This window comes from Sprattus sprattus (assembly GCF_963457725.1).
Source record: "Sprattus sprattus genome assembly, chromosome: 5".
Classification (NCBI taxonomy): Eukaryota; Metazoa; Chordata; class Actinopteri; order Clupeiformes; family Clupeidae; genus Sprattus; species Sprattus sprattus.
The window spans coordinates 21,569,532-21,591,372 of record NC_137924.1 but is presented as its reverse complement, the minus strand read 5'-3'; the positions used below and the strand labels follow the sequence as shown (position 1 = coordinate 21,591,372).

Sequence of the window (21,841 nt, the reverse complement as noted above, 5' to 3'; positions counted from 1 at the left end):
TGTACACATACCTACAATATTTCAAATCTCAGGACCTCTGCAGACACATATGGCCAACTCTGATGCTCTATACTGTGCTGGAGAATGGACACATTCCGGTTTCAATGATGTAAATATTAAAAGGATTAAAGTGTTTTGCATATAGGTATATGTTGTTTGAGTCTGTGATACAGGAATAGGCTATATTCTTGTCAGTAGATGTTAAGAGTGACACCTGTCTATTTTGTTAAATGTTACTCTACAGACTGATATCAACGTGTATGTCTCATTAATCCTGCCTAATACGTATGAATGTGAAATATTAGTAAACAGCTGCATACATGCACACCACATAAAAAACTTGACTCAAAATGGACACCATTCTTACAAGAACATGCATGTTGAGGACAACAAAGTGTAATATACGCCACTAAAGAGGAGAATCTCTTCAGAGGCATGTCTGTGTTACTTATTGTTCTCTTCACTAGGGGGCAGTGTGCTCATTTCTGGTGCAAGACATGATGCCAGTGAAGAGTGATGGGGCAAAACGCACTGTAGTGGTTAATGAAAGGCACTTTCCAAATACTTACATAAAACGCTTACTTTGATTGTAAATTGTGGGATGATTGTCCAAGAGGTTATTTGGAAAAGGCCTGAATCTAAGCTCCAGGTACAAATACTGAAGTGGTAGTATCAAGAGCACTCACTAACCACAGGGTTGTCAAATTAAATTATCCCAGTCAACTGATCTAAATAACCAAAATAACTGGGATTCATCATGAATGTGTTTGCACACGGGGACACATTCCGGTAAAGTTCAATTAATCTCTGTTAAATGTTCATTTATTTCTTTAATTTGTCAATCTGAATCATAACATACACACAGAAACACAGTTACATTTACATCTTGTGCACCAGAAACAAGATAGGTGGTATAAAAAACATAAAAAAACCTGGTGCTGCAGAACTCAGGCAGCTACATCTCTCCGACAAGCAGAAGCCCAGAGAACAAATGGAGCTAACTAGAGAAATGTAAGAGCAGCTCCACACACACTGTCAACACTGTCCAAAAAGTTTTCGAGCTAGAGTCAGTCAGAAAGAAACTGAAAGAGCATGTGACCGCTTAGAGCTGTTGGGCAGTTTAACCGCTTAGGACTGTTGGGCAGTTTAACTGCTGGCGAGTTCTCGCTGCCTGTCCAGCAGTAGCCGGCTAACGAGAGCGATGACGTCCGGGTGCACCAGGCACTCCAGCAGGTCACTGGTGCAGAGAGAGGCCTGAGGGAGGCCCTGTTCATTGGAGTCTTCTGAGGACATGGGGGTCTCCTCCCTCTCGGGGTGTCTCCCTGCACCACGACCAGCTTCCCTTCCTGACTGTGGGTCAGAGACTAGGGCACGTTGGGGGTTGTGCTCCAGTGTCAAATCTCTGTCTTCAGGACACGAGTCCTTCTGCACAGGACTATGCACCACACAGGGCACTGCAAGTAGATGAGGTCCGAAAGGAGGAGAGAAAGAAGCGATTTTTCTTTCTTCGTTTCCAGAGTTCGCCTTGACACAGCCACTTGAGTCACGCTTTAAGGTGTGGCGGCCATCTTGGCCTGCTTGTTCCGAGCCCCCCATCTGACTCCTCTTCTCAGCACAAGCCTGCATGGCGAGGCTCAGGTACTGCATGTTCTCATCATGAGATGCCACTCCGTCCTGGAACACAAACAAACACACAGGTGTTGGCAATGTAATAGGCGGCCAATGCTTGACAGGCCTGCACAGCAAGGTTAAGAAGCAACACACTGTTGTTAAAGGATAAACACACACACAAAGCTTTTGATACACTCTATCTCTATTTCTCTGTTGATTGCAAGCGCTTTGGCAGGAAGTTTCAAATCCCTTATCATACACAATTTGAACAAATTTCTGCAGGTCTACAGATCTCAGATCTGTGTGGCTTTATCAAGACACCATCTCTGAAAGGCCTGGTTGTTGGCAATAGGTTACATTTGTGGAGGGAGACAGAAAAGGTTGTTCTTTTGTTCACCTGGAATTCTGCCCATCAACTTTATCTTAACAACATGTTTACAATAATGCTAGGCAAACCGCATCTTAACAAACCTTTCATGTATACTGATTCAACTACAAGAAGGCAACCATAGAAAATGAGGTTTATCTCTATGATATGCCACAGAAATATCTCAGAAAATGCAGTGTAGCAACAATAAGGTTGAAAGCTGAGGGTGAAAGAGTGATCATTCATCCATTGAGTAGTGGTGCTCTTGGCCAAATTGCTAACATACGGTTGCTAATGTGAAAGCCCCACATCACTATTCCTGTGCAGGTGTCGACATGAGTGCTTCTCCTGACACACAGGTCTAACCGCTGAAAGCCTTCCCCAGCTCCCGGCACCTGCTGTACCTCAGTGGGGTTGAGCCAGTCATCATGGTTGCCATGGCTGGGGGTCGTCTTCAGCGCGCACACCAGCGTCCTGGTAAGAGCCTCCCCCACTCTCGCCTCATCATCTTCCTCCTGTCAGCGGAACACAGGAGAGAAAGGAACATTGCAGACAGCAGCACTCTGGATGCCCGGCACCCTTTTGAAAAAAAGCTCTTTCCCACCGCATGCTCCCTGAGCACAAGAGCGGAATAACAATGGCAGACTTCTCTCATCAACCCCCACCCCCAGAGAGGATAAAAAAAGTTTCCACCTCGAACAGACTTCCATTTTTTCTTCACAGAGATGTCAGTCTGACATAGGTTATCTAAGCTCTAATGGTACAGCGTCAGTCAGTCAGTCGATTAAAAAAAAGAAACCTGCATCTGTTGTTGCCGTGACGAACCGCATCCAGCTTTGTGATGCTGCTAGGTGCTACATCGTGGGTCTCATCGTGGGTGATGGCCTTATCTGAGCCAAGCTGAAGCAGGGCTGTGTGCAGGTTCACAGAAGCAGATAGTGACTCACCAGCTCGATCCAGGAGTTGATGCTGACTGTGACGGGGTCCACTGACTCCACGTAGTGCCACCAGTGACGGGGGACAAACAGCACCTGGGCAACACAACAGGGTCAAAGTTCATGAGTGCAGGCAAATATAGATATGTCAACTGGTTCAAATTAGGAATAAAAGGGTATATTTCCTGGTCAGATGTTTTCAGCTAGGACATATATTGAAAAATGCATCTCCGCAGACTCCAGCACAATCATCACCATTGCTATTCTAACTGATGGAAAATAACTGACGAATCCACAGGATAAATAGAATCAAGATAGGTGACATTGCATTTGTTCAAATAAGCACAAAACTACCGATAGAGAAAACCAATGGCGAGGTTGGAACACACTTCTGCTAGTGTTTCTCCAATAGAGGGCAGTGTTGTCCACCTCACAGGGCTGACAAACCCAATCACCTGCTAACCCTGATCAAACGGAGAAGACGGCATCGATCAGCCGACTGTATGGCCGCTTCCATCCATTCCAAGCGCACTTGCTGGCAACCGTGGGGCAGGCCCTGTCCACACAGCTCTTTAGATTGCTCCAGGCACATATATCAATTCCTGAGGGCTCCAAGTTGGATTGCCTCAAGGTAGTCAGACAAGGATAAGATATGATCTACCTAGCTGAACATCCTAAACCTGAATTACTATATCTATTCACCATTGTCATTTGTTCATCAAGTCAAATTTGACCTTGTTTTCTATTAGAGTTCCTTTCAAGTCTAGACATTGCATAAACTATGAACACATCTAAAATGTGTCCTCCAATTGACGTCTTCATCTTTCTGCCACGAAGGCCAGATCATTTAGTGCTAATTGGCACACAGACAGTCAGTAAACATCAACGCACAGGCGTTGGGACAACTGTTTGTGGAATGAGGCCTCAAAAGCAAACACACCCCTTTGATAAACTGGTTCAGAGAAGTGCGGTTTAGTGCGAGCGCGTATGTGTGTGTGTGTGTGTGTGTGTGTGTGTGTGTGTGTGTGTGTGTGTGTGTGCAAGTGTATGCGTGTGTGTGTGTGTGTGTGTGTGTGTGTGTGCGCGTACGTGTGTGTGTGTGTGTGTGTGTGTGTGTGTGTGTGTGTGTGTGTGTGTGTGTGTGTGTGTGTGTGTGTGTGTGTGTGTGTGTGTGTGTGTGTGTGTGTGTGTGTGTGTGTGTGTTGGCAGTCCTTTAAGAGAAACGTCAAAGCTGCCTTTTGAGGACAGACCTGGGTCTCATCTGCATGCAGAGTAACAAGCTCCTGGAGAGAGAGAGAGAGAGAGAGAGAGAGAGAGAGAGAGGGAGAGAGAGAGAGCGGGAGAGAGAGAACTGACTGGATAGGACAGCCACTAATTGCCTTGCCACTACCACCTCCAAACTCAAAGAGTGCAAACAGGAGAAGGACAGCACACTGCCTCAGCTCCAAGTCCCTGACAGGCAAGACAATGGCCGCTGGTCACCTGGGGGCTTCAACCACATTGGGATCAAACAGGCAACAAAGCCCAGCACAGCTCTTCCAACGCGCCGCGCCCGAGTCGTTACGTTCAGAGACACCAGTTCTAATTACCGAAAAGCCTTGTGCGGCTATATTTATTTGAGGACAGGTACTCAAAACAAGCTGTGCACAACAGGACAATACACAAGATTGAAAAACAACAAGTAATGAGTCTTCCATAAACAGACCTCTATCCTTCCACAAAGCACGGGCCAAGACTGGTATACAGCCAAGGCCTTGGGCTGTTTTTTTTTGGGTGGGCCGTGTTTTGCTCAATATGGCTGGGCAACCTAACAAAGAAACATGATCTGAGCATATTTCATGTCATTACTGATTATCTGTCATTGTCACACAGCCATTACGGATACTGGATGTCCATTACATTGTTTGGGTTGGACTGAGAGAAGAATGCCTAACAAATTGCACAGTGTTTCACCATCTGTTATACTTTTGTAATGCATATCAAAGAGCCACTCACATGGGATTTCATCTCATCATTCAAATCAAATCAGTCAATCTTGTCAAAGAATCTCAGTGAAGGTCTCTGCAGAATTCAATCGAAGCCCATCATTACTGCTGTGATCTTCATGATTGTACATGATTACAGCACTGTTATAGAGTTCAGTGATGTGAAATAATACCAGTCCAAACAAGGGTGATACAAATTGCAGTGACTTTGCTTTAAGTCCAAATACAAAAGTAAACATTGTTAACTGTAATTGCTTACTAATTTCTTATTAATCTGCTCTCTTACTAATCCAATCAAGCCCAAAGACAAAACTTGGCCCAAATGCTGCCGACCTATCTGTGATTGGTTTGCTCTTTAAGCAGCACAGTGTCTACAAGCTACTTGAATTTTTCACCTAATATTTGCACAAGGACATTGCATTTTTTTTTAATTATTATTATTTCTAACCTTTATTGTTATAAAGCCTTTGAGACTAAAGACTATATTCTGTGCTAATGTGAAGGCAAATCTGAACATCAACTACAAGTTTTTTGTTTTCCTCAAGTTGCCAGGATCTGTAACCAAGCTAAATGGAAATTCAGCTAAAGATTTGAGAGGGTTAAAGCTTGAATAATGAACTGCATAGTTCATACATATGTATTTTTCTGAATACAGAACTATAAAAAGCACAGCTTCACTGCAGAATATGCACATGGAAATAATGAGGGTCCAACTAAAAAAATCCAAGCCAAATTCAGACCACAGCAACACCATCTTCAAAAAGAACTCTGAAGAACAAGGGCTCTGATTAGAGCACACTTGTACAGACAAACGATCTGATGACTGGAATGGAACCCAACATCTGCTATCAAAGTCTGGCCCGCTGACAGGTGAAAGCCCACAAAGTGCACTGCAGTACACTGCCATTCGAAGGCTCAGTCGAGCTGAATGGCACCGCACAGTGGAGTGCCGGGCCACTGCAAAGCCCAAATGGCACTACCTTTATTCCCCGCTTCACCCTAATATCTCCCCAGACTTGTCTGTGCCTATGTGATGACACAATGAACTTTAATGCATGCGTCGCAGCCTCATCCATAATGTATCAATGCTGTCAAACTATTTTAAGATACTGTATGTTATACATTATTGAGAGTGCTAGCTCTTGATTGAAGCGGATGCATTGTTCCACCAGTGTGGAATACTAATAGTGTTTTGGAATACCAAAGCACTGCAGTTTAATTTAAATCAGCAGTCTGGGGGTTTGAAGCTTCATTGGCACTTGGAACTTATCCTGTTTGTAGATACAGGGGGAAAAAAGTAAATTTGACTGTGTTTGCATTTTATGTTTATTTCTCAAATAGGACCTGGTGGATGACATTATACTGATCTGCCAACCTCTCTAGCAAATAGGACAGGAACATACTGATCTGTGAAACTGCCTTTCTTCTTAAAGCATGAACAAAATAACAAATTACATTATGTTAGGATATGTTAGGACACATGGGATAGCACTGACTTACAGGTGGGGCTAAATTGATGTCACTACATGTGGCTGATTGGGTAAAATAACACTTGTCCCTACATTTGGGGCTTTTTGGGGGCAATTTACCTCAGGACTCCGGAGTTGCATATAAGTATATTTATTCAACAAAAACAACCTTGTCAGGCTCAACCACGTCCTGGCAGGCCAGACAGAGGCACGGGCCCACTCTCAGAGAGAGAGAGAGAGCCCATGCTTACTCCCAGACTGCAGAAGATGAGAGAGAAGCGGAATTAAACACATCACACAAGGTTTATAAAGAAAGAAGTTAGCGTTCTCTGACGCAAAAACACTTTGTCAGCTGACGTCCAAGGTCACCTTACTATGCTTTTTGTAACGTAATGCATCAGCAAGGAAAAAATCAGCCCTTGCTTACACACACACATAGAAGGTACACATTCGTCAGTACTTAAAACATAGACAGAAACGTCGTGTTTCAGCTCACAAAGGCATATGAGTACATACTTGATTAAAGTCAGAGTTTCATATTTCCCTATCAACTGGTACACAGAGCCACCAGACAGTGGGAGCCTCAGGTACGTTTCCTCTCACTGGGCTCCGCCAAGCTGACACTAGCACACATTGCACTCACACAATGTTATTTTAAGTTATGAACTGGGTGAGGTCTCATTTAACAGCCTACATACGCTAGAAGACAGCGTAGCTTGTGCATCTAGCTGCGATAGCTGGCCCCTTCTTGTTATATAACAATTACAATTACAATTACAAATCCATGTCTGATCAACTCGCACTGCACCATACAACAGGTTTTTTTTTTTTTTAAAGGAATAAGTCAAGCACCTCATAGCCTCACCTGTCCAGGTTCCAGAGTGACGACGTGGGCTCTGGCTCTTGGGAAGGCAGGGAACCTCTCCAGGTCTGGCTGAGGTACATTGACCTGGCTGAAGATGCTAGACTCCTCATAGGGGATGCGAGTAGGGTACATAGAGCTGGTGTCTTCAGGGGGAAAGAGGTGCCAACGCTTCCTGGGTCACGAAACATTCACATTTATTCAAGTAAGCACAAAAACAATGATGCCACATGTATGAACACTGGCTGTGCATCTTAATGACAATAACAATGTATATCTATTTTATCAATTTTAAAAATCCAGTCTAATAGTTAGGTACACGTGAAAATTATGTTTCAAATCAGTTGGAGTGGAAGGTCTAAAATACGAAACAACTCCATCCCAAGTCTGAATTGAATTTGAATTGAATAACTTGGTGCCAGAGGAAACAATGTAAGACTGCTTCTTTCTTAACTGGACATTTTTTGCATGGGGGAACAGAGTAAATTGTTTTGAAAATCTGGCAAATCATGTCCATACCAAACATGAACTCCTCAGTATCTCCTCAGCGACCCTGTCTATTCAAGATCCATCAGCTCTCAATTTTGAAATTCCAGACCAAATTCAATTCCCCACATCCGGCCTGCATTGTATCCTGGTCAGCGCGACATGAAATGTTTCCGCACCCCATTAAGGAAACAAGCAAAGCGAAGCGCAATTCTTATGAGAGGGGCTGGCCTGATGACAAGATCGGGTTTGAGATGCCTCGCTTTTGTCATGCTCTCTGTGCCCCGACAATGGAGACTCAGTCACTCTGCTCAAAGAACCCATTCCTCCTATCTCCCCAGCACCGCTCAGCCGTACACGGCTAGCGAGAAATTACTCTCACCACAAAAGGCTTAAAAATGGATCTGTGCTACTCATCTCGCATCCTTTCTAAAGAAAGAGCAGAAAACAGACAGGATTTTCTCCATCTTTTCAATGGCTTCCCTGAGCCCCACTTCATCAAAGCCGATTTCTGTTAGCAGGCAGCTTGTTATCCTCATCAGAAGCCATTCTCATGTCCTGCCCTCTTCTTAATCTGCTGTGGCTTAATGCATTCTGACAAAGCACTCTAAACTAATACAGGGCTGACGTTACTTCACAAAATGAATGGACAAAGCTACACAAATATTGAACATTTCTGACGGGGCAAGTCACCTGAAATAATCTTTCCACTTTTTCTTTAACCCTGATTTATAAATATGAATTATTGTGTGAACTGGCTAAGGTGGAAGCATTACTGTAGTAATGTAACATGACAAATGATAATGATGACAATTAAAAAGAAAAGAATACGTTTTATATCCATGAAACCATTTTGTTTTACTTACATATAGATATTAAATGGAAAAAAAGACATTTACTAATACCACTTCAAGGACATGTATTAAAAAAATAACGATTTGAGGTGCATTATAGACCTGTGGAAACCATTAGCTGATGCATTACCCTTGAAATGTGATGGTGTGTTCTGGATTAATGTTTGAGAAGAAGCGTGTGAGTGGTGAGGCAGATCTCTCTTACCTGCCCTGCACTTGGAACACCAGATTAAACCCATAAGTGTCTAGGTGGCAGGGTGTGTTGGCACCCTCCGTGCCAACCCAAAGCGTGCTGGCTGTCCCATTACGACCTGGGTACCCGAAATCAGACCACACCACCTCCTGTCAAAACACAAACCCAGTTTAAGTGGTGCACCGAATTGCATCATTGATTTGCTTATATTGATTTATCACAGATTGTCTTTTTTGGTGCATGTTGGAAAGTCATTGGAGCGTACACTTAAGGCTTTATTGCTGCCACTGAGTTTGTGGAGTCCTCTGGCCACAATTTTGAAACACCACACAGAGCTGTTGATTTTCTGTCAAACCTGTAGCATTTAACAGTGTAACAGTCAACAATAGACGTGACAACTGCTACAATATACGGAATTCTGTCATCAACTGACCTTCACACTCAAACTACCACCTCAATAAAGCCCCAAACTGGCCAGCTAACACAATGCCTTGATGACTCGAACTCAAAGTATTTCATCTTCTTCATGCCAGCTCTATAACTGTCTGTCTGGACTCAAAATATGTGAAGAATGACTACTTTCTCTGTACTGTTTCAAAGCCATTTGTGCTGTCAATCACCCCGCTGTCACAATTACAAATGAGGAGCCTAAGAGAAAAAAAGGTATAGGATGCTGCCACATAACCTTTGTAACGAGACCATTACCATTTTCAGGCAGCTGTGAATGATAGACTGCTCACTTATTGGCTTTAACCAACTTTAAATGGCCCCCATTCATCTTTTTAAAAACGACCCTGTGTCTGACTATCTAAAAAATGCCCCAAGGTTTGGCAGAACATTCTAAGGGAATCAAAGAGAATGACACAAAAAAAGATGGGCCCACACAAAACCCACAAAAATGTGTTGTCATTCTGAAAAATAATGGAGAAATCATTTTAGCAAACCTTTAAAGGTGAAAATGCCTAAGGCAGACATACTTTAAGAGCACCTAGCTGCTAAATCAAAATGCATTGACAGTAAAATGTATCCATAGTTGTTATAATGATCAATACTGTGTAATATACGGTTTCAGTCTTGTAGTCTGAAGACAGTCTGCAATGTTCAGTTTACCATAGCAGATTGGATTTTTGCCATAGGCAAAGACTATGTTAATAAACTATATTTATAACATCTTAAGTAAAAAATGTAGACAACTCAAAAGAGGGAATATTCATACATCAATTTTGGTCAGTGAAAATACACAGAATCACATTCTGGATGTATGAAGACTGACTGTTTGAATGTGTGACTGCATCTGAAAGTGAAAAAATGGCTATGCTTATAACCCCCATGGGCTAGGTGTAAGATCCTATGTAGTGGGTCTTGTCTAATGAGAAACAGGTCCAAGGGATCCCATGTAGTGGGTTTTGTCTTATGAGAAACAGGTCAGGGGATATCTGCCAGGGAGATGACCTGCTTTAAGGAAACCAGTCACAATAAAATAGCTACGGGTGCTTTTCATGACCTGAATCCCCCGACATAACATAGAGTCAAACCCAGACTACAGAGAGAAATGGTCACCTCAAACATGGTTTCTTTATGCTGGAACAGACTGGCGATATACTTGTAATCAGCATAGGCCCAAAAGTCCGAGCGGGAATAGTCACAGAATGGTCCAATCGCAGGGCCAGTCTCGCCACAAGTCCAGGCAAGGAACTCTCCAAGGGTTGCCTCCACATATGCACACTGGGTTTCAAAAAGAGGTGCTACAGAAATGATGGAAAAGTCATGAAAAAAAAAAGGGGGGGGGGGAGAAAAGCAAGTAAGTAAGACTTTATTTATATAGCACATTTCGTACAAGAGTTGCAGTTCAAAGTGCTTTACATAAAATGATCAACATCGTATCGGAACTAAGGAACAACATAACTTAACTAAGTACATACATTCATAAAAGAATCCCACAGCAATTCAGACACTCAGAACCCAGTCAGAAAATAATACAGATTATTAGTAGTTGGTTTGAATCCCCTCAATGCAACTTAACCCATCACACAAGGTACTCATTTCAAATTTCTTCATACATGATGTCTATCCTGAGGGCAGATTTAATTCTCTATCAGAAACTTTGGACTTTCTCTTTAGCTGATGATGGGGCTCCTTTATAATTTGACAAAGACATTTATAATTGATTAAGTTGAATCACGTCTAGGGTTAGGGTTAGGGTAAGGGTTAACCCTAACCCTAACCCTAACCCTAGAGCAGTAAGTTTCATTATAAATGCAGAAGAGTGAAGGCACACAAAAGTCTGCAACAGTATATTCTACACACTTAGGCTTGTCCACACTTTTCCCAACTAAAAAAGTGCTCTACTCTGAGCTATTTCCAATTCCTTAGTCATTCCCTGCCATGAGCTGCCAGCCAAATAGACCCCATTAGGATTCTACATATAACCATGTATCAAGTATCCGAGTAGAATATTTGAGAGGCTGAAGAACTATGAAAAGTTTTACTTTAAACTTTCAGAGAGAGCTTGACTGATGAGTATGCCACATATGCAGACACCTACCTGAAGGAGTCTGTAATGCCCAAGTATATTATTTTTACCGAAACACTCACATTATCTGCCATCAGAATGGCATCAGATTCTATGGTGGTGATTTATATTTTCTGCTATTCTTATTTCTCTTGAAAAGAGTTTTTTTTCATAGTATTTTGTGTGTGTGTTCTTATTGTCTTCATGCAATGGAGACATAAGAACACTAATTTTAGATGCGTCATCAGATTTCAGAACTTGCACAACAGTACTTATATTTGCATTTCATCCATACTAAGTAAGTTGAAATTTAATATCATGCCTTGGTTTGAACCTTTGAACTCCATTCCAAAATCACAAGTTCTTGGTAATATTCGGAACAGTAATCATGAGTTATCCTTTCCTGACAATTGAACAGAAAACATGGTTATTATGACCGCTGCGACACTGAAACACCGGGGTGCACGAAATTTGGTGGGCATGAAGCCCCACTAGATTTGGTGGGCATGTAGCCCCACTAGATTAGTTTGGAACCATTGATTTTCCTTTTGATCCGTTGCACCCCCATCGGACTGGACCCCTTTTAAAGAGGGTGGGGCGATTCAGTTTTCTGTGAATAAGTCGAAAACCGTAGGGTCTAGGAGGACCACATTTTTTTTGTATGTTGGTCTTAAGAGGCCACGTCAAACATTCCACTACCACTTATTTCATGTATAGCGCCACCTAGTTACAAATGAAAAAGAAAATGGAGTGTTGTAAAAAAATGTAATTATAAGGTGACAAGGTCAGAACTGCACGAAATCGGAGGTGTGGGACCATTATGACACCTTCTGATTGCACGTTAAGTTTGTGGAATTCAGTTCACGGGGGGGTATGCAATAAATTGATTTATATGGTTATACAGCAACTGGCCTGTAGATGGCGCGACACAGTTTTCTTTGAATATCCCGAGAACCGTAGGGCCTAGGAGGGCCAAATTGTTCTTGTATGTTTGTGTTAGGGGCCATGTCAACCCATACCATAACCAGTCATTACATGTATAGCGCCACCTAGTTAAAAATGAAAAAGCAAAAATTAGGTGTTTTAATCGCATATATGTCAAAGTGCTCGAAAAATTACCAAATTTGCCAGGGACATCAAGCCTGTAACCGTCCATCTTCGGTAGAGTTTTTGTCCATGGATGGAGCAAAATGGCTCTGTAGCTCCCCCTAGAACATTGCAAAAAACCCTGCGCATTGGGGTTATTTTGACGTAGCTTGACGGAATTCGATACACGTCTTCATCATGCTTGGACGCACCAAAAAGTCTCTTGACGCCATGGTGGCAGGTCCACAGGAAGTCGGCCATTTTGAGTGGAAGATGCGTTTTGACAGCGTTTGCACACCTCGCATCTGATTGAACTCCTCCGACAGATTTAATGATAACGCCTTGAAATGTGGTCAGGTTACTCTTCAGCCATGGGCGACTAAAAGTTATAAAAGATGTTCTCATTAGTCGGAAGGTGTGGGCGTGGCAGACCCTCAAACTTTGCCAACTTGCCAGTGCTTGCCACAAAACACAAAGTCTCTTATAACTCTTGCGTACATAGTTTGATCCAGAGAAAATGTCTTAGGGTGAACGCTGGATCCGGCCCGAACGCGTACATATGCCTGCCTGATATCACCTATAGCGCCACCTGTTGGTGGTTGCAGTGTTCACGTTAGCCGGCTATGGCCGGACATTGGCCGATTGAACGCATGAATGGCCGGTATAATAAGATGTAAACGGCCCAAATGTCCGATAGAAAATATGTATGTAGGCTATGATTTAATCAGTAACATATGAAAACAACAAAACAACTGTAACATAAACCTGAATATAATCAGCCTGCTATGTCATTAAAAAAAAGTTCTAAAGCAGATTTGGATTGCATTCGGAACATGCGCTGGTCGAGGTTCCGCAACACACGCAGGCTGGTTTCCCCGCTAAAAACTGTTCACTAAAATAAACAATAACAACATTTTAAAAAGGCTAAGCAGACGTCTCTCGGTCAGTTCTTCAAAATGACAACTAATAGCCTTGATAGGCCTAATGATTCGTCAAGAAATTATTCGACTCCAAGTACATCATCCGAGGCCCCGACGGATTTAGGAAATGCGCCTGCCAAAAACTTAAAAGGAGTTTTAAAGCTGAATGGCTCGAGCAATTCCGTTGGCTAAGGTCGGAAAAGGTGGATGGTCGAGACACAATGTTCTGTAGCATTTGTGAGAGAGCAGGCAAGTTAAATGGCTTTACGAAAGGCTCCATGAATTTAAAAAGATCTGCCTTAGTTGACCATAGCGAGTCGTCTGACCACAGAGCCGCTATGTCCCTAACACCGCAGCAAAGTGCAATGAGAGTGCACTGCGATAACGCCACTACTACTCGTGGCACAAATGAAAGTGGTGTATCACATGGCTAAACGTGACATCCCAAGTAATCAGTTTTGCAGATTGACAGAATTACTTGAGTGTTTGGAAGCTCCTGATTTTTTAAAAATTTGTGTCGTTTCTCATTTGGAGTTTTGGTGGTTATTTAATTAGGCTATTAGTAAATAATGTCCGGTAGACATTACAAATGGCCGATATTCTGGAATAGCGTCGGACATTTGTCCGGCCAAGAAAAAGTCTAGCGTGAACCCTGGGTGGTTGGAAACTTCACTTTGTTTCCACACCTCGCATGTGATTGAACTCCTCCTACAGATTTAATGGTAATGCTTTCAAACGTGGTCAGGTTACTCTTCAGCAATGGGGAATTCAAAGTTATGAGAATCTTTTACAAAGTTTGAAGGGTGTGGGTGTGGCAGACCCTCAAACTATGCACTCTTCACAACTCCAGTCACTTATAACTTATGCATATATTGGCGAAAGTGCATGAAATTGAACAGTTCGGCGGTCATATTTTGTAACGCTTTGCGTTACGTCTAGTTTTAAATGTGTTGACCTTTCCTGGCCTTACACCGATATTTTTCTCACTGAAATTGCCCTTCATTAGCCACATGCATGAATTTAGGAACAAGCTTTTATTTTAAAACTCTCTCTCTCATCTCTGTGCAAGAGTAATGGCTAAATTAACTGTTGGACGCAACAACATGCCTTAAATGTAGTATCATGTTCAAACAGCGAACACTATTAACAATTTCACAACTGAATACAAGACAGAATAACATAATGTGTCAGTAGTTCATTTAACTTTAAATAAGATAACAGTAATAGAGCTGGCCATTGGGCATTGACTCGGGTCCTGATTTTCGACTCGGACTCGAGCCCTGACTGCAGTTGGAGACAAGGACTCTGATACACATGCTTGCATGCTTGAGTGCATTTGTTGGCTATTACGTCACACACAGTACATAAACTCCCTCCCTTTGAAATGGTGACAGGTTTAGTGTAGACCTTTTTTACTTGTATGTCAGCACTTTGACTGTGCCAGAGTGTAGCACTGGTGCCCATCTTGGAGCATGACACTCTGACGCAACCTTGATGACTCGGACCCAGGTAATGAGGACTCGACTTGGACTCTTTTTTGGTGACTCAGACTTAATACTCAACCTTGAGGTTTAGCGACTTGACTACAACTTCCCTGTGGTCAATCCATCACACACATGACACTAAAGGATTGGGACATTAAACTTTGGCAGTGGTAGAGACAGACTGTGCATAACCTTATAGCCTACCATCATCAAGAGGCCGGAAGAAGAAAATAAGTAGTAGTTTAACATCAAGGCCTATCTCCAGCAGTTTTATGCGCAATGTATGCGGCAAATGAGAAAATATGATGCGTCGCGAAAAGTGTAAATAGTGTCAGTGTAAATAGCTTATCTTGAGTCTTTAAATCAGACTTCAACATGGAGCAAACTCACTTCAGTGGCATAATGAATGACTGCTTAACTTTTAATCGAAAAGTTCAGTGCCAATTGTAGTGCTGCGTTCAAGACGACAATAAACTTGGGAACGTTCGCCTTCTTAAAAAACGTCCATCAACTCAGATAGTAGAATCCCGAAGCAACATTTTTCGTTTCACCTGCATGGCGTGAATTTCCGAATGAGTTTCCGAGCCAGATATCCGGAAATCCAGCCCGACCAGACGTTCAAATGATTTTGACGGAGTCGAAGGTTGTATTTTCCCAATTTCTGACGTGAACATGAACGCAGCATATAACCAATGATGTCGCCTGCCATAACTAGGCCTACCGGGCCTTGTGAACTGTGCCTCCACATTTTGTTTAAATAGCCTATTTCGCTTCACTATATAGTGTCAGGCTTACTTTTGTCTGTCTTCTTGTTTCCGACACGAAACCTTACGGCTTTCTTGTCCAGACAGACAGAAAGATGCTGTGCTGTCCAGTGTAATGCTGGCCAGTCAGTGGTCATATTGTGGAACACAGCAGGATCCTTGAGGTACTCTACTATCTTACGCACCTCCTCAGGGGTAAAGGGTTTCGTGGCCATGTCATATACAAACCTGTGCAAAGAGATAATCTGATGAGACACTTGTAGTGCAGAAAATCAGATTGTATAGGTTACTGCATTCCCTAAAAGTGTTTTGCTTTTTCCTCAAATAACCTATTAATTGCAACAGTGATTGTATATCTTGCGGATAGCCTACGCATTTAACCTGAACCATTTTGAAACTAAAGTTACTCTCAAACTTGGAAATGGTGGTCCACTTTATAGGAAGCAGCACACTTCAATAACTCAAACCTTGACAGTTTCAGCAAGTATCTGAAAGAAATCAGTTGGAGGAGGTAGGCAGAGCAATGTCCTCATGCTCGCATCGAGCAGGCGCTGTAACTGTAATTCCTCTGACTATATTGGAAAGGACACACGGCTCACATTACTCAGCACGTGTAGAAATACGTTCGAACTCTCAGAACTAAAATGAACACGGCGTTCCATCGCCTAGTAAACAAAACTCACGTGAGCGTCACTTATTTTGAAGAGGAAATGAATCAGAGGTCATTTTGGCTCTCAGCAGTGTCAAACCCCACTCTCGTTTGAACGAAAGATGAATCCAAGATGGAGATTAACGCGTTCCAGTTTCACCACTGTGTGGTCATTTCCGTTTTGAGCAGACATGCGCAGTTAAGTTTCAATTGTGGCTTATGGAAGCGGTTGTTTTTGTTTTCTCGGGTCAACTGGATAGACTTTCAAAATCGTGGTTACTTTTTCACCTGACGTCGGATATCTATACGAACAGCATTAGAGACACAATTGGAGTGTTATCGAAGCTAATGCAATGGGTGCCATTGAGAGCACAGAGGGGGAAAGGGATCCATTGATCGTTCCAACTCAAACTGAGACTAGCATACAGCCAGTATACAGCAGAGTCTATGGACGAAGATGGCTGGTCCTGACCCTATTTTCGTTGTTGGGGTTTATGCAAGGAATGGTATGGAACACTTGGGGCCCGATACAGATCTCTGCGAAGCAGGCGTTCAGTTTCTCATCCACGGACATTGCCGTTCTGGTATTGTGGGGTCCCGTGGGCTTCGTTCCTTGGCTGTTATTTGTGTGGCTAATGGATAAAAAGGGTGAGTTGTTTGTTTACATCAGTATAGGGCAACAGCACGAACAATCCTTCAATTTCATCACGCATATTGTCATTTCCACGAACACACCAAGTGTTGTGCTATCGTGACAGATGTGTCAGGGTGATATTCAGAAAGTTAGCAGTTGATCTGTCTTGTCTGTCTAGACTGGAAGACTGGAACGTTAGATCTATTACAGTTTATCAAATGATCAACAGGATGGCTCTCCAAGTATCAGAATAGATAACATTGAATCCAAAATACCAAACCTACAATACAAAAACATCAATAAAAGTACTAGACTGAGGAGGCTTATAAATAGCCTATATCCCTCCTTCATCATTGTAACTGGTGTCAAGTCTTTTTAAACAGCAGACAAAGGCATTCTTAGACATACCACACTACTGCCTTTGTTAGTGGACATGAGTAATGTAAAGTAATGTGTTTGACCTGCATTGTTTGCTATGTGCATTCCAGTCAGGGGATCAAAGAGTATGGAACATGAAACCAAACCCTGACAAAAGAAGACAATGTGCTCAAGAATAGGTGTGTTTTGTAACAAGGTAGGCTAAGTAGGAATCTTAGGAAGCGCTCAAGATCAGGAACAGAATGGCTCAATAACAGCTTTATGTCTCAAAGTAGGCATATTCTGTAGAGTATAACTCAAAATAACATTTGAAGCAAGTATAACACTTTATTTAGGGATCAGGCAGAAGGATTGCATTCTTAATGTTATCGAATTAACCCTGGCTGAAGTTAAGTTATTTTCTTTCACACCATTGTCTGAGAAGGTGAAGACTTGTATGGTGAATGAAACTTATACAAAGGAAGAAACGTACATTCGGTAATAGCAGTCATTTTGACATGAATCTGTGACTGACACACATGTTGACAGCCAGGTTGAGCATTGGGAGTATCAGGGCAAGACTGGACAAGGCAGTGGTGTTCCATTCCTTACAGTTAGGGAGGGTTCCTTTTTGACAGTACTGTTTGCCAAACAACAAATTGTCCTTATCACTTGACAGTCAGCTGACATCTGTCACGCGGCATCTTCAATTTGATTTCATCCACAATAACCATAATAAACATTGTCCAGCCAGACTTTGCCATGAGGGTTTTCTTAACATTTTTATTAACATTTTTTTATTTATTTTTTTTACAAAGCTTTATTTAGGTATAATTGCATTTTCTGGAAAAAAGAAGGAAAGAAAGAAATTATTATATGACGCATATAGCTTAACTCCTAGACAGTGAGGCAGTTGAAGAAGAAGGCAACCTGTAGCCTTCTTCATCAACTGCCTCATTTTGTATTATAACATCACATAGCCTCTAAAGGCTATTATACTAAGAATAATGTTCATTGATGTGGACCTTTTACACAACTGTGTCTCTTTAAGTAAAATGTAAGGTTTATGGGCCGATCACAATTACGATCACAATATCCCAACCATAGTGGCCTTGATGTCAGGGTCCTGTGGGGGTGTGGAAAGTGGTTTGGGAGTACTTGAAAGATGTTTCTAATGTTGTGAGCTCAGTGCTTGGTTACATAGTAGCACATCTCACAACATGGGTATGTGGTTGCTAAGCAATGCTCTCCCTTTTTTCTCTTTTCTACATATCATAATTCTTTTATTTACCATAAGCTACACAGTTTTTTCAATGTTTTGGTTAGCTTCAGTATCACATATTTAGGTGTCTTGCCAAACATGCCATCTGCCATTCAAAATGAATGGGATATTCCAATTTGATTTTTGTAACAATTAGGAAGGAGGTGGACAAATGTAATCACAGAAGCGTTTGTTCTTCTGTCTTCAGTTTCCACGAAATTGAAACAAAAGTCCTTGGCATGTTTCAGGCAAACCAAATTGCTCAAGATGTTTAACACATTTGAAATATATCTCTATGGGCTTTTATAGATTTCAAAAAGAACATTTATTTTTGTGTTGGTGTGTGAATGAGTATACACTTCTGCTTACGCAGAGGACATCGGTTGCACTTTAGTGCAAACACTGCTAAAAGAATGTGGCCGGATGAGGCCCAGACCTCCTCCGAATGTCCGATCTCTTTGAAACTCACTCTAGAGCTAACTTTACTACTTAAGTCACACTTCTGACAGTTCTCCTTTTTTCTGTCAGAGTTTTTCCACTACTGCCTCGCACACAAGAGCATTCACAACTTTCAGTCCATGTTTAGGCCTTTGGCATAGCTCAAGCACAGATTTCAAGCTTCATACGGCACTGTCTTTGCTGTCACTTTGCCTACAGCTCAGAGAAAAGAGGTGCCACTTCAGAAACAATTTGAAACCGTTTTGAAACAGTTTGGACTTCAAAGGGGATAAACACGTTTGATGATGAATTCCATGATGATGAGATGTCAACAAAACTAAACCATGAAATTCTCTAGAAGGAATACAATTATTGCAAAATTTGAAATTGGGCTATTTCTTTGTTCTCTCTGTTTGTCTCCTGAATGCTTTATAATCCATATATTCCCATTAGTCCCAAGCCATACATCCAGCCTCTCAGTACAGACAGTCTCTAGAGAAAGGGTAAAAATCTCTTCCTTTTTTTTGTCCATTACATCACATGCCAGGAACTTCCCTCTGGTTTTTCCGAGTTTTCTCGAGTTTAGATTAGTCAGTGATCTTATGAAGTTCAAAAGTCAGTGAGAGTCTTGATATGTTATGAAATGCAGTTTCACCCTTACCTTCCTTTCAGTGCTGTCATATGTCCATGCAGATTAAGAACACGGTGTCCTCAGGGCTAACTCCTCCATGTTGTGTTGTATTGCAGGACTGCGGGCATCCCTGCTGCTTTCTGCGTTCTTCATGGTGCTGGGCTCAGCCATGCGCTCTGTCCCCATCGTAGACCTGCACCTCAGGCGGTGGTAAGCAACACCTCCCCCCCCCACACACACACACACACACACACACACACACACACACACACACACACACACACACACACACACACACACACACACACACACACACACACACACACACACACAAACACAATCACACAAACACAATAACACACACCACCACCGCTATCATTCACTCCTCCACTCCTACCCCGAACCATGCTGAAAACTGAAAGAGCTTTTCTGTGCTTCTTTGTTGTTATTTCACATTCTTTCCATTAAAACCTCAAATAGTCTTATCAGCTGAACTGATGCATTGTGTGAAAAAGTACAATCATTTCCTGGTACCGCTCCAAAAATGCAGTCATTCTCAGGACTCCAGGGGGTCTGTTTTTGTTGTGGTGATCAGAGACCTGAATCAAGTGACAGCCCTGCCAAAAGAACTAGGTTTTCTTACTGAAAGGTAAACATTTAAGATTTAAAGGTTTAGACCGATTTAAGTTAAGAGGCTGAAAATGGCTTTGTGCCGAAACACGCAGGTCCCTCAATATGCTCCCAGTAAATTAGTAAGAACGAGTATACGCTTGAGAGTGCGGTTTTCTGTATAATCAAAGCCGTTCTTAATGTGCACAGGTAGATTGAATTGGAGTTGAGTGTGCCTGCCTCCATGCTATGTAAACATTTAAGAGAAGCATTTCCCTTCTGAAGGCCATTGTTATTGTTCTGCATTGAACAGCTCAGCTGTGGTAGTGGTCCACATTCACACTGGCATTACCACAATGGCAGACCGACTCAAAGGGACAGAAGGACAATGTTTGCCTCCTGAGATTAGGGCTCTATTTAAACAATTCAGACCACTTTAGTGCCCGCTTCCCATTTCTGCGCTGTTTTTCTTTCTTTCTTTTTTTCTATATTCAGTCTTATCACAGAAACGGTTTGTGTTCACAAGCTGTCATCTTTTATTCTTGTATTTTTCTTCCATTCTTCACTTTTTGCCAAAGAAAAAGGGAACAAAAAAGAAAAAAACACAAAACAAAGGTAACCTTCACATGAAAGAGCCGCTGTTTTCGGCACAAAGCACAAAAGCTCTCAATTCATCGCAAATATTACCTGCATTTTCGCTAAAAGGCCTAGGCAAGGTTATCTCTGTGACTTTGGGTTATAAAAAAGTAATTTCATTAAGCCATCCATTGCTAATCTGCCATATATTTCATTTTTGCCGTCACAAAGAACTCTATTCCGATGATGTGAAACTGCATTAGGAGATACCAATTGAGAAAGAAAATCATATTCCCTTAAATAGGTGAATGAATTTTTTTTCCCAGCTGCTGAATTATAATTTTTTTCTACTCGACTTAATGGCCAGACCGAAAACTCTTTGGCATGCCCTCCCCAATCTCTGTGATTGAACCCTGAAGCGCTTCACCTAATGTTATGATAGTTTCATTGCAAGACAAAAGCATCAAGTCAAAGCATTGAGAGTTCTCTGATGGTATTATATTCACTCAAGGTCTAATGAAATGTAATCATTTCAAAGTCACAGTAGAGTGTAGAGGTCATTGTATGATCTTCAGTTTGTAAAATAAAATGAAAGGGTGGTATGTCACAATTCTGTAGACCTTGCTCCAATCCCACATCATCACATGCACCACCTTATTACAGTCACCAGACTAAAGTGTGACAGGACAGGGTTGGGTGGGTGCCATGTGAAAACTAGAAAGTGAAACACTAAAAATTGATATTCTGATACAAAAGAAATTGAGTTCAGCGTTGACAGTTGACTAAATCAAGTAAGACTGGACTCAAAGAAAGATTCATACACAGGAGGTCAGGTCAGCTTCAGTCTTTCTCCTGATAGCACCATAAGTAAGCCCATTTAGTAGGTTTATGCAAGAATCAACACAGTGTATACACCTAAAATATGTTTAAATATGTCTAAAATATGTCTGTTTAGAAGTGTATATACATTTTAACATGAACATGAATCATAGAAGTTACCTCACCAGAGATATCATTTGTGTGAAGGGCCATTTTTGGGTAACGCAATGCCACACTCTGCATGTATCTCAGTACCTTCTCTTCTACAGGGTTTGGCATCTAAATGCTATATAATCGCACTGGAAAACTCTGAAATGTTACCGGTATATTCAGGATTGG

The 21,841-nt window shown here is 41.9% G+C and overlaps 2 protein-coding genes across 2 annotated transcripts in view; one reads left to right on the top strand and one right to left on the bottom strand.

Moving 5' to 3' along the window:
* Positions 1–1,105: 1,105 nt before the first annotated feature.
* hspbap1 (hspb associated protein 1) lies at positions 1,106–15,752 on the bottom strand. The gene is made up of 7 exons (XM_080838217.1): positions 15,560–15,752; positions 10,323–10,507; positions 8,775–8,911; positions 7,233–7,404; positions 2,926–3,009; positions 2,383–2,493; positions 1,106–1,674 (listed from the first exon to the last, which is right to left on the bottom strand). Exons 1-7 carry the CDS (start codon positions 15,741–15,743, stop codon positions 1,147–1,149), a joined length of 1,401 nt encoding a protein of 466 aa, XP_080694343.1. The 5' UTR covers positions 15,744–15,752; the 3' UTR covers positions 1,106–1,146.
* Positions 15,753–16,521: 769 nt separating this feature from the next.
* The window catches only part of slc49a4 (solute carrier family 49 member 4), a 35,368-nt gene continuing 30,048 nt past the window's right edge, over positions 16,522–21,841 (top strand). The window contains exons 1-2 of the mRNA XM_080838476.1: positions 16,522–16,825; positions 19,615–19,708. Of these exons, the coding sequence (XP_080694602.1) occupies positions 16,531–16,825; positions 19,615–19,708 (389 nt within the window). The 5' untranslated portion in view covers positions 16,522–16,530. The remainder of the gene's footprint in view (positions 16,826–19,614; positions 19,709–21,841) is intronic.